This window comes from Talpa europaea (genome assembly GCF_964194135.1).
Source record: "Talpa europaea genome assembly, chromosome: X".
Lineage (NCBI taxonomy): Eukaryota > Metazoa > Chordata > Mammalia > Eulipotyphla > Talpidae > Talpa > Talpa europaea.
In genome coordinates this window covers 10740623-10753631 of record NC_140081.1, presented here as the reverse complement: position 1 = coordinate 10753631, position 13009 = coordinate 10740623, and the positions used below count along the sequence as shown (strand labels likewise).

Sequence of the window (13009 nt, the reverse complement as noted above, 5' to 3'; positions counted from 1 at the left end):
GAATTAGACACGATACAAAAACTATTTCATTTGGTTTTTATTGCAATTAGACTATATACACCATGTCATCTGCTTTTCACCACCACAAGGTATTTTCATTTTCTTTTTAATAAAAAAACTACTTATGATGAAATTATTTGCTCACAAGTGTTGGTAACCGACTAAGCCAAATTTCAACATGAGATTACATTACAAAGCTAATGTTCGTTCTCATTGCAGTTCTTGCCTCCTCACAAATACCTGAATTTAAAACCAACCATCTCACCTAACATGAATAAGAAATCCATGTTCTTCTCAGAACAGCCTATGTATTATCAGGATTTTGCAGGACGATTATTTTGACATTGATTTCTCTTGTCTAAAAGGCAGTGATTTTTTAACATATAAAGTAACCATATAATATGCAATATTCAATTTTTATTGGCTATATACCCAGACACTTAAAGAACTTGATTATTTTATGAATGATTTTGCTTAAAAAAGATTAGTTAATATTTGTGACACTGAATCAAAGCTTTTAGAAGAGAATGAACTTTATAACTGATTTTATATAATTATATTATCTTAAATGCTGCTGTGAACCCACCCCATGTTTTCTAGTAGTGGAATGCAAAGTCACCAGTTGAGTTAGAAACTTCTTTAATTTGTCATTTGATACTGCACAATATATCAAGTTTAGTAAAGGTGGATAAAACCACATTGAATTGGTAGAGAATTAGGGGATTCTTTACTACTTGCATCTGAGTCATTTTTAAAGAGGGACGGAAAGGTAAAGAAACAAAACAATTAAAAAGGGAAAATAATTTTAAAAGGAGAGAAAATAAGAAAAACAGGCAGGCTCCTTTTCCACCTGTTTTATGTCCTTACCAGAGCACACAGAAGGTCAACTGCTTCCAAGATCAGTTCCTGATGGCCAATGCGGCTGACCCCAAGATCTTCCAGCTCCTGATGTGTGATGCGCAGCAGCTGGTCCCCACTGATCTTCTCCCTCTCAAAGTTCTTAATATACTGCTGCAAACAATCATCAAGACCTACACAAGAAAAATAGGGAAAATGAATGAAAAAACAGTTGAACCAAAAAGAAAATGGTAAAATAAAGCAAGCGTTAACACCTACCAAGTTAACTCCTGCCAACTCAGGTTTAGTTTAGTCAGCCACCTTTTTTTTTTTTTTTTTTAAAAGATTTATTTATTTATTTATACAAGCACTGGCTACAGTCAAAAGCACGGGAAGGTGAGAGAATTCACCAGAGCCAGAGTGAGCAGCAGAACAGGCAGACTGACGAAATACACTGCTGAGGGGAGCAGCATGAGCGGCAGGAGAGGTCTGCGCGCCATGTGGGACACTCGCAGGGGGCCAGGATCAAACCCGCGCTGCAGAGGCTGCAGGCAGCTTTGCAGCCCAGCGCTCAACCGCTAAGCCACCAGGGAAGGCCCTAGTCATCCACCTTTTACCAACTTATATTATAGATGGACTGCAGTGGGGGTGGGGATTACTTCCATCACATCCTGAGTTGTTAGGGTCCCATTTGAAGTTTCCTCAACAGTTACTGGAAATCTTTACCTCTCTTCTCAACAGTCCTCTTTGTTGGCTTTCATAAGGTTGTTAATGTGCAGGCTCCCCTTTTTCTAAACTTATTTCCATCCCACTTTTCTTTTCCTTTTTAGTACCATGGAAGAGGGAGAGGTATTCTTCTCATATGAGGCATGGAAATCCCATCTTCTGTCACCTTCTGTCACTTTAACTAGGCAACAATTAAAAATTAAAATTCTCTCTGTATTTTAATCATTTCCTATTCATTGACTCCTGTGTCCAAACTTCTACCATCTTAAAAAAATACAAATGTCAAAAATAAATATCTGAAACATGTGTATGGAGAAAATATAATCCAGAAAGAGTAGTCTCTAAAAATCACACTATTTTATTTAAAGTAGAGTTGTCCCATCTTTAAGGACAACAAATTATTTAGTTGTGACATTAGATAAAATACGAATGAACATATATACCAGATTTCAAAAATATACCAGATTTTATAAATTATTATTATCTTTTTCCCTAAGATTTTAAAAAGGATTTATTTATTTTTATTTACTTATGCATACAAGAACTGAACTGTAGGCCAGAGGTGTGGGGTGGGGTGGTGGTGAAAGGATTCACCAGAGACAGGGTGGGGAGGAGAACAGGCAGACTGACTGAAATACACTGCTGAGGGGAGCAGAGGGTGAGACAGGAGAGGTCTGCTGCGCCATGTGTTAGCTTTCTGGCCTGGGATTGAACTCATGCCACAGTGGCTTGCGATAGCTTGATAGCACTGAGACCAACCCCTGTGCCTTCAGGGAGGCCCCCTAACTAAGATTTTAAATTCTACTACTGAATGAATTATTTTTATGTTCCACCCAATTTTACTTTCTTGTTGATATACTCTAAGTAATTATCTGTAAAATTTATAATATAAATTCCTAACCGTTTTTCTTAAGAAAAAATTAAATTTGGATAAATATTCTAAATTGCACAAATTTATGAGAAAATCCTGCACTTTTGTCAACTGAAGCACTAAACAAACTATACACTATTTTGTCTGTTATTAGACCACATCTTAAAATGTGAAGTATCCGAAATTATATGGCTTTACTTCATCTGCAGACAACAACAATGAACATAATCACAGATATAGAAAGAGGATTCAAAAATAATGAAACATTTACAAAATGATAACTAGAGAGATATCCTAAGGATGTACAAATTTTCATTAGTCAGTATTACTGAAGATGTGCTGAGGTGAGAAACCTGTTGATCTGCAATCTATATAGTGCTGGTAAACTAATGTTACTTCAGTAACATGAAAAAGAAAAAAAGAAGAAAGATGGAGTAAAATTAATCTATTATAATATGGAAGCAGAAATAGAATATGCAAACTGTATTAATTTCAAAATCTTAATAACCCATTTAATATGGTTGTCAGAGGGTGACTATCTCTACTCCAAGAAATTTTACTTCATACATCATTTTATGTGCAACACATACACTTTTATATAAAAGCAGAACATTTCCTGATGCTTGTAGCAGACAATAAAATGTAAATTCAACAGTTCAGAGTTTCTGTTACCACTCACAATTTACTGTGAAGAACAGAGACATACGAAGATATGTAAGGAAAATAAGTTTGGGAAAACAAACACGCATCAATCTCAGTCTTTTGCTGATGCAAATACATGAGTGGTAGATATTTCAAGGCAGATCTTACTTTTAATCTAGCTTTCAGTCTCCTCATTTCACTGACACTGCTTTTTTCTAAAATCACTGGTGACCAATAACACCAGATTCAACTGCCTCATTTCCAATCCCATTCTCCCCTAAGCAACCTATTTTTCTATTTCTACCACCGTTTTTCCAGTCTCAGAACTATCTTTGATGACTTCCCGATGTAATCTCTCATGTTGTCACATTAGTGAGAAACATAATTTCTTCATTCAATATAACTCTTGCTCTGTCCTTTCATTTCTGATTCCGCTGTCACCAGCGTCTTCATGCTGCACAGCCTTCTCTGATGCCTCCCTGCTCGCCCTGGCAGTAGTCTGGCCAGTCTATCACTGTTGGTGCTCTAAAAACTCTTTGATCAAGGCATTTTCCAGTTCAAAAACTTCAATGTCTCTTCTGCCTAAAGGTTCAAATTCAAAGCTTTTCTTCTAATTTTTTTTTTAAACTGTAAGGTTGTTTCTGTGTATATCAGGCAGTATTCAGCTTCCATTTGCAATATCTACTTTAGACAATAAAAGGATTTTCTATAATACGAACAGGCAGAAAACGCAAATAACCATGCTTTTCTTCTACACATAGGATAGTACATATTGATAAATGAGCTAGTAAAAGACAATTCACATTTAAGATCCTGGAGATACTTCCTAAACCATCTGAAAAGGATGAAATTGTATTTGGTAGCATTTCAGCATTAAGTGAATGTAACCATATTGTCATATTAGAAAACTGGCCCAACTACAAAAACGTATAAGCTACTTCCGTCACAGATACCCAGAAAATTTAATGAATCAAATTCCTGAAGCTTTCTAGAAAAATGAGAATTTTGCCCTAGAACCAACCTATGTACTTAAATTTTTCTGTTTAACAATTCCCATATAGTTCTGGGATGATACAGCCATATAAAATTACTGTTATAATTCAGAGAAGAGCTGGCCATCATCACCTGTTAATAGCAAGAAAATATATTTACTCTTCGCTTGCCTTTAAGTATATTTTATATTTATACATTTATATTTATTTATATTTTTTATTTTCCTCTACCAAAGATTAAGAAAATTTTTTTTCAAAAGCATCCATGAGGGCCTCCCCTGGAGGTGAAGCGGTTGAGCGCTGGGTTGCAAGGCTGCCCGCAGCCTCTGTAGCACCAGTTTGATCCCCGGCCACTGGCGAGGGTCCCACAAAAAAAAAAAAAAAAAAAAAAAGCATCCATGAATAAAACTTAGCTGTTTCTAAGAGGAAAACAAAGCCTTTGGGAGACATGTTTCAAAAATCTTCCTAATGAGGTATTTAGGCGATAATCCACAATGGCTTTGATTACAGGATAAATATGGGATTGCATTCAGACTTTTGAGAAAATATATATAATTACAAAGATTTAGCAAAGTATGGCTAACAATTTTTTTTTAACTCCTGGCACTGAAAATTGCAGCATCAAGAAGCTTAAGGGTTGGGACGTTAAGCACAATATTTGCCCCAAAATACACACTAGTCTTTAGATAAGTATCTGTCTGTTGTGCCAACTTTTTCCCCAAAGATTGGGATGCGGTGTCTGGGATGCGGTGTCTCCATTGTTTGCGTGTTTTTTTTTTTAAATTAATTTATTTATTTATACAAGCACTGGGTACAGTCAGAAGTGTGGGAGGGTGAGAGAATTCACCAGAGCCAGAGCAGGTAACAGAACAGACAGACTGACAAAATACACTGCTGAGGGGAGCAGCGGGCGAGACAGGAGAGGTCTGCGCGCCATATAGGACCCTCGCCGGCTATGGAACCGACACTGCAGAGGCTGCGGGCAGCTTCACAACCCAGCACTCAATCTCCGCACCACCAGGGGAGGCCCTCTATTGTTTTTGATGAAGCAAAAAGCAAGTTCACTGGCCTTTCCTTAGTCTCTTCACAACTTCTAATGAGATAAGCAGCCTCAGAGCTCCCAGCAGCAATTATATCATGAATGATTCTAGGTTTGTTTTATTGGGAAGATTTAGAAATCATGAGATTTTAAAGCAAGACCTTGAGTATTTAAATTCTTCCAGATGGAAGGAAACTTCCAAAAGTTATGGAAACGATTATGACATTGATATATTAAAAAAATGTATGTCACTAAACAATTCTAAATTTCAACAATAGAAAATATTGAAATATCTGCTTGAACAAGAGAGGATTCCATTAAGAATAACAAACCGGGCATTCATACCATGGAATACTACTCAGCAATTAAAAAAAAATACTGATAGAACTAACTATAAAGCTGGAGTGAGTTTTTTGGGGTGATGAAACTTTTTTATCCCAATTGTGGTGCTGGCTATATAAATTTTCATACATGCTAAAACTCAAGTTTATCACCCAATTTTACTCTAAAAAAATTACAAATGAGTTACAGGCTACATAATATTTGGAAAATGTGATTAAACTAAAAAATTAAAAGCAAAACATTTTCTCTTGACATCATTTTGTCAAAGTGTTTGCATTAAAGAACTAGGCTAGCAAACAATGTTTCCAACATTCCATTCAACATTTATTAGGTACCTATTAAGTTTGGAGCCGTATAGCATGCACTGATGCATTTAACTACCTTTGAAAAAATATTTTGCCCTGCTGCTTGACAGATCTGAGAGGCTGTAAACAGAAATCTGGAAAGCTGTGTATGATAGGGCCTGTGCAGACAGATGCACTAGGAAAGCAATCACTGCCTGGATTTCCAAGGACCATGCTGTGGTCTCAGAAAGACTAATCACCACCGTTTATACTCTTAAATTCTTCTCAGACCTTTTCTTTTTTTTGGTAACAAATTAATGTAGTCTGTCTTCAAGACAGACTAAAACAAATCTTGACTGGGTAGTAATATGTCAACTGTTCTATGTTGCAATTATTTCAGCATCCTTACAATCTACTTCTGATTCATTTTAAACCAGAGCAGATTTTAAATGCCAGGTGACATTAAAACAATTTCAAAGAAAAAACTGGTTTAAAACTGCCCTCTCCTAGAAAATGACCAAAAGAAAGCAAAGTAGGAAGAAAACTTAATCAGTACAGAAACTAGGAGAGTACCAAGCACGAAAGAGACAAATGGAAGATTTAATGTTAAAAAATTAAAAGGAATAGGAAGAAAAAATCCAAAGCAGTAAAGAAAAGGACAGATTTTACTACATTAAAAGTGTTTGTTGTTATACAACAAATCAGAATAATCACAAAAATTACTTAAATCTATCCAGTGATAAACAATATCAAGGTCAACTCAAAAGGGCAAAGTAACCTATAGATATACTAACAAGTTGCTTAAAACTGCTCAATTTTAAAACACTGAGTGGTGTTCTGAAAGAACAACCTTAAAATACAATGGCACAACCACAAAATAATGAATAGCAATTTTGTAACTTTTAAAGTTTTATCTGGGCAAGCAGTTTTTGTCAGTGATTTTCAGGACAGCTTACAGACGAACTTGTAAATGCTTTATTAAGTAATGTAGAAATAAACTCTAAATATTATATAACTATTTGGCACGTCCATTATTTTAATTTTTAAAACAAAGTCTAATGACATGGTCAAAAAAGAGATTGCCTGTTATTAGTTATGATCATGGACGTTAACCCAATTATATACTTAAGAATTCATACCCAGTATTTTTCAAAGATCATACTTTCTCCCCCAAATTAAGTCAGTTTCAATTAAAATTGAAACTCTGCTAGTCTTTGTAATCCTAAGAATTTATTAACTTAAACATGAATCACTGGTAGACCAAGTATAGGGAATTAGTTGCAAACTCAGCAATTAGTGATACCTTTCATTTTACAATGTAAATGTGTTTGCTTTGTAAGAAAGGACACAGATATCTAAGCCTTTCAGCTTTTAGTCTGGCACTCAAGGATCTCCAAATTCAAGTTCCAAACTATCCTTCTAACATTAAGTCTTATACACTTACATATACTGCACTCAGCTGAACAAGTCAACTGTTTCCATAATGTGATTCCTATTTCCCCAACCATCTTCTACATATTTAGTTGCTGACAATCCAATCAGATGAATCTTTCTTCTTATAACATCTATGGATATTATCATGGTACTTATTACCCATGCTGGTTTGTTATCATCTTTACACAAGTGTCTTATTCCAACAGAGCAGAGCCCTGACGGGTAACATCACTGAGCACAGTGAGCACCTGACACATTCTCAGTCATTCCTTCATTTAATCAGTATTTACTGAGGTGATTACTATGTGCTAGGCACTGGGAATCTAATGCTAAACAAAGACTAACATGGCCATTTACTTTTGGAACTTCATAGTATATGGTTGACAACTATTAGTCATTTATCACCAAAATATGTGCATAAATATAAGCTATGACAACTGTTAGGAAGGAAAAACTATACTGTGCTGTGAAAAACCAAAATGGAGGCAGATCCTAGGCTAAGATGGGATTCAGGAATGGAGGGCATACCTGAGGGATCAATGACTGCATGGAGATCCATAGAGGAGTAGAGAGGGGACAATGAGGGCAAAAGAAACAAGATATATAAAGACACCGCCCTACAACAGGAACACTACATTCTAAAAACTGAAACAGGTCTGTGAGGCTAAAATACAAGGACAAAGATCAGAACACAACAGGATCGGGGTAGAGAAATGTGTTGGGGCAAGACAATGCAGGTCTTGTAGGCCATGTTCAGAATCCTGACCATGACCCTAAGAGTAATGAGAAGGTACTCAAATAGATACCATTAAAATACTCTGTGTTTTGGGCCTCCCCTGGTGGCGCGGTGGTTGAGCGCTGGGCTGTGAAGCTGCCCGCAGCCTCTGCAGCTCTGGTTCGGTCCCGGCTGCTGGCGAGGGTCCCACATGGTGTGACAGACCTCTCCTGCCGCGCCCGCTGCTCCCCTCAGCAGTGTATTTCGTCAGTCTGTCTGTTCTGTTCCCTGCTCTGGCTCTGGTGAATTCTCTCACCCTCCCGCGCTTCTGACTGTACCCAGTGCTTGTATAAATAAATAAATAGATCTTTAAGGAAAAAAAAAAAATGCTTTAAAAAAAATACTCTGTGTTTTATGAACATTACTCTACCTGTACTCTAGTGTTCATCACTGATGATCAGGGAAATGAAAATTAAAACCACAATGAGATATCACCTCACACTGATAAGAATGGCCCATATCAAACAAACAAACAAACAAACAAACAAAAAAACCAGAAACATCAAATGTTGAGAATGTGGAGAAAAAAGAATCCTTGTATACTGTTGGTAAGCATGTAGACTGGTCCAGCTCTCATGGAAAATAGTATGGAAGTTTCTCAAAATATTAAAAATAGATCTATCCTACAATCCAGTAATTACACTACTAGGTATCTATCAAAACCACTAGGGATATATATGCCCTCCTACGTTCATTGCAGCACCATTTACAATAGTCAAGTTGTGGAAACAACTTATGTGCCGAAGGACAAATGACTGGGTTAGGAAGATGCGGTGTAGACACACACACACACACACACAATGTAATATTATTCAGATATATAAAAAAGATAAACTTTTGCCATTTGGAACAACATATTTGGAATTTAAGGTACAATGCTAAGTGAAATAAGTCAGAAGGGGAAAAACAAATATCAGATGGTTTCTATTATATGTGGAATACAGAGACACAAAACAGGGTCAGATAAAGTCAAATTGTAACAGGGTGGTCCCCAGGAAAGGGGGAGGTTCCCTGCCCCACCCAAGGGAGGGTGGAGCTGAGCAGGAAGAGGAGAAGCTGCAGAAGAGACTGAGGAAGGAAGCAGGATGGAGCCAGGAGACCTGGAGGAGGCGCGAGGAGCCTAGAGACACGTGAAGAAACTGCGCTTGTCTTTTGGTCGTGGACTGGGTGACACAGATGTGGGTGAGACCCGTGGGGAGGTGACAATGGCAGCTTTTATCTTGATGTTGATTTTGCTCTTTTCCTTCCGGACTTGTCCGGTTGTTTGTGACCCTTTTCTGTGGGTCCCCACTGGAAGATGCTTTAGACTTGTGGCAGGCCTTGGGGCCTTGCTCTGGGCCAATCCCATTTGGATGGACTTTTACCCACGAGGGGATGGGTAACTTTGGGTGCTTGATTTAGAAACTAGATTCTTTGCCTTACCTGTATTGTTTCCTAGTTTTATTAAAGTTCCTTTTCATTAAAGTCTCCTATGTTTTGTATTGATGCGGCGGATGGCAGAACCCATTTAGAATAGGCAGGTTTGCGGGGTTTTGGGCTGCCCCTCTCCCTGTCCTATAACAAAACCAGCAACAAACCCGAGAAGTCTGACATTAGAATTGAGGTAACCAGTGGGGGATATAAAGAGTGGAGAGCAGAGAATGGAGGGGTCCAATGGACCATGATGGAAGTATGTTAACAAACATCTGAAGACGTATGATTGTAAGCTCTGAATCATATACAGTATTATAAACCGATGATATTTCAATAAGAAAAAAAATTAGTATACTCTAATGAATCATTTACAGTGTAGGTTCCCAGTTGGTATTCAAACTGAAGCTGCGTTCAAATGAACAGATTTTACATACCACCAAAACCAATACAATGTATGCTGACTTAAGAAAACTGCTTTTCCTTATATTCTTCAATGCTATCCTCCAGCGACCCTTTTGCAAGCAAGTAGTTGCTCTATAACGAATTAGCAAACAATTTCTTTTCATGAGGATTCCCAAGAAAGCCAAATCAACAGGAAAAGGAAAGATACTTTCCTTCTGAGTCTGGTCTCATTTACTGTGTCCTAATATCGTTTCGAATATTCTAAGTCGGCAATTGTTTTCCATCATTTCCAAACGGACAAGTTGAGGCTGAGTAACTGCAGTATCTTCCATTTATTATTTTTTAAAAGATTTATTCATTTATTGTAACATTTTTTATTTGTTTTCCATAGAAGAACTGGGGTGTAGGCCAGAGGTGCAGGGGTTGAGAGGATTCACCAGAGATGGAATGGGGAGAAGAACAGGCAGATTTACTGAAATTCACTGCTAAGAGGAGCAGCGAGAGAGACAGTAGAAGTCGCTGTGCATGTGTGTTAGCTCCTTGGCCAGGGACTGAACTCAGCTATCACAGTGGGCTGTTGTGGTGGTAGTGCTGAGACTTGATCCCTAGGCCACCAGGGAGGCCCTTCCATTTTATTTATTTATTTATTTATTTATTTATTTATTTATTTATTTATTTATTTATTTATTTTACATAGAGGCATGTTTTCTTTCTTTTGTTCTTTGTTTGTTTGTTTTGTTTATACATGCACTGGGTACAGTCAGAAGCACGGGAGGGTGAGAGAACTCACCAGAGCCAGAGCGGGGAGCAGAGCAGGCAGAAGGACTGAAGTACACTGCTGAGGGGAGCAGCGGGCGGCAGGAGAGGTCTGCAGGCCATGTGGGACCCTCCTCTGGTGGCCGGGGAGCAGCCAGGAATCGAACCGGCGCCGCAGAAGCCGTGGGCAGCTTCGCAACCCAACGCTCAACTGCTGCGCCACCGGGGAGGCCCTATATTTATTTTTTTAAAGATTTATTTTTTATTTATACAATAGCTGGGGTACAGGCCAGAAGCGCAGGAGGGTGAGAGGATTCACCAGAGACAGAGTGGGGAACAGAACAGGCAGACAGACCAAAGCACTGCTGAGGGGAGCAGCGGGAGCGATAGGAGAGGTCTGCTGCACCATGTGGGAGTCTCCCTGGCTGGCCGGGAATGGAACCGGAGCTGCAGAGGCTGCAGACAGCTTCACAGCGCTGTGCTCAACCCGCTGTGCCACCAGGGAGGCCTCTCCATTTTATTTTTTTGTGCTCACTGTAGGCCAACCACTTCACAAATATTTTCTCATTTAATCCTTAGAACAAGCTCATAAATTACAGATCATTAACTTTATTTCACAAATAAAAATACTAGATTTATAGACCATGCCCAGGATTCTTCTGCTTATAAATGTTAAGGCAAGGTCTACATCCAAGTCTATCTGACTTCAAATTCCTGCACTTAGGGCATGGAGGAGAGGTCAAAGGACAGTTTTCAAACTGAAAAGGACTGTTTCCAAAACGCTTATCTGAAGGATACCAAAAGTCGTTATGCCAAAAAAATTTTCCATTTAATACTTTAAAAACGTTGCTTTAAAACACATTAAATTACATTTTGTATCAAAAGGGATTTAACTGTCATTTACACAAAGTTGTACTCAAACACAAAATTCAGCAGAACACAAAAGAAGAGAAAAACAGGGTTAAGAAAAAAAAAATTTACTCATAAAATGGGAGCCAGAAATAACAGAAAATTCATACCAAGGAAAAATGTTAGATTTGCTAAAGTGTGGGAAGAGTTAGAACTGGCTGTAAATTTTCTAGAAGTTAACATGCAGTGGGAAACAAGATCACGTACAAAGTAAAAAGCATTCATTAGCTAAAAGCAAAACAGTTGCTAAGAAAAACCATCCATTCCTGACACTAACACTGGAAAAAGATTTTTTGTGGGAAGAAATCCTTGTGTGATATAATGAGCACCATCTTCAATAAACCCTTTCAGTAAATACAACTACAAGTTCCCATTGGACTGTTTCTTACAGCAAAGTCGAGATCTTTTCCCAAAAATTATATTGTATACCAAATAATAAGTCCTTATTGTGAAGACAGAACACAAACTATATTTACTAGCTTTAAATGTATAATTCATCAGGGCCTCCCTGGTGGCGCAATAGGTTAAGACGCAGCACTGTGAAGCTATCCACAGCCACTGCAAAGAGTTCAATCCCTGGCCAGCCAGGGAGGTGACCCACATGGTGCAGCAGACCTCTCCTCTGGCGCCCGCTGCTCCCCTCAGTAGTGTACTTCAGTAGATCTGCCTATTCTGCTCCTCACTCTGTTGCTGGCGAATCCTTTCATTCCCCTGCATCTCTGGCCTGCACCCCAGCTCTTGTATGCATAATTAAATAAATCTCTTAAAAAATAAATGTATAATTCATCAACAGATTATAGTTTTCTGAAGAAAATAACTAGCAGTGTTTCTCTCGGGATGGTAAACAATGAACAGGTAAACTGCATTTGAATCACTGCTTTTTAAAAATGAAAGTTTGTCCACAGGTGCCTAAAATATTTTGGGGATCCCTAAAATGTCTGGTAGATAATGTTTATTTAATACAATGATAATTTAAAATTGAATGAAATACTCCCACTGTCATACTTATTTTATAGATTTTAAATTCAGTCACAGGTCACAAAAGAAACAATGATAAATTGGGCTTCATAAAAATGGATTAATATGTAAAGAACTCCCACAACTCAACAATAACTACTTACTCATATTCGCCAAAGATACACAGATGGCCAATATACATATGAAAAGATACCCAACCTTACTAATCATCAGGAAAATGCAAATCAAAATCACAGTGAGATATCACCTCATGCTAATTAGGATAGCTTCTATTCAAAAGCAAGCTAACAACAAACAAACAAAAAAATCCAGAAAACATGTGTTGGCAAGGATGTGAATAAACCAGAACACTTGTATACCACTAGGGGAAATGTAAAATGATAAAGCCACTATGGACAACTGTTTGGTGGTTCCTCAAAAATACTGAATTCAGCAATTGCAGTTTTGGGAATATTCTGAAAAAAACTGAAAACAAGAACTTGAAGAGGTATCTGCAAACCCATGTTCACAAAGGCATTATTTGCAATAGACAAAAGGAAGGTGAAAGCAATCCAAGGACCCAAATGGATGAAGAAAATGTGTATTAATTAAGAAAACAAACAAACAGAA

At 37.8% G+C, this 13009-nt stretch overlaps 1 protein-coding gene across 4 annotated transcripts in view; it reads right to left on the bottom strand.

Moving 5' to 3' along the window:
* The window catches only part of CNKSR2 (connector enhancer of kinase suppressor of Ras 2), a gene marked incomplete at both ends in the record, with an annotated part of 238038 nt that overhangs the window by 191006 nt on the left and 34023 nt on the right, over positions 1-13009 (bottom strand). For all 4 annotated transcript variants that reach the window (XM_084259165.1, XM_084259166.1, XM_084259167.1 and 1 more), the window contains one exon: positions 868-1031. In XM_084259165.1, coding sequence (XP_084115291.1) covers positions 868-1031 — 164 coding nt within the window. The remainder of the gene's footprint in view (positions 1-867; positions 1032-13009) is intronic.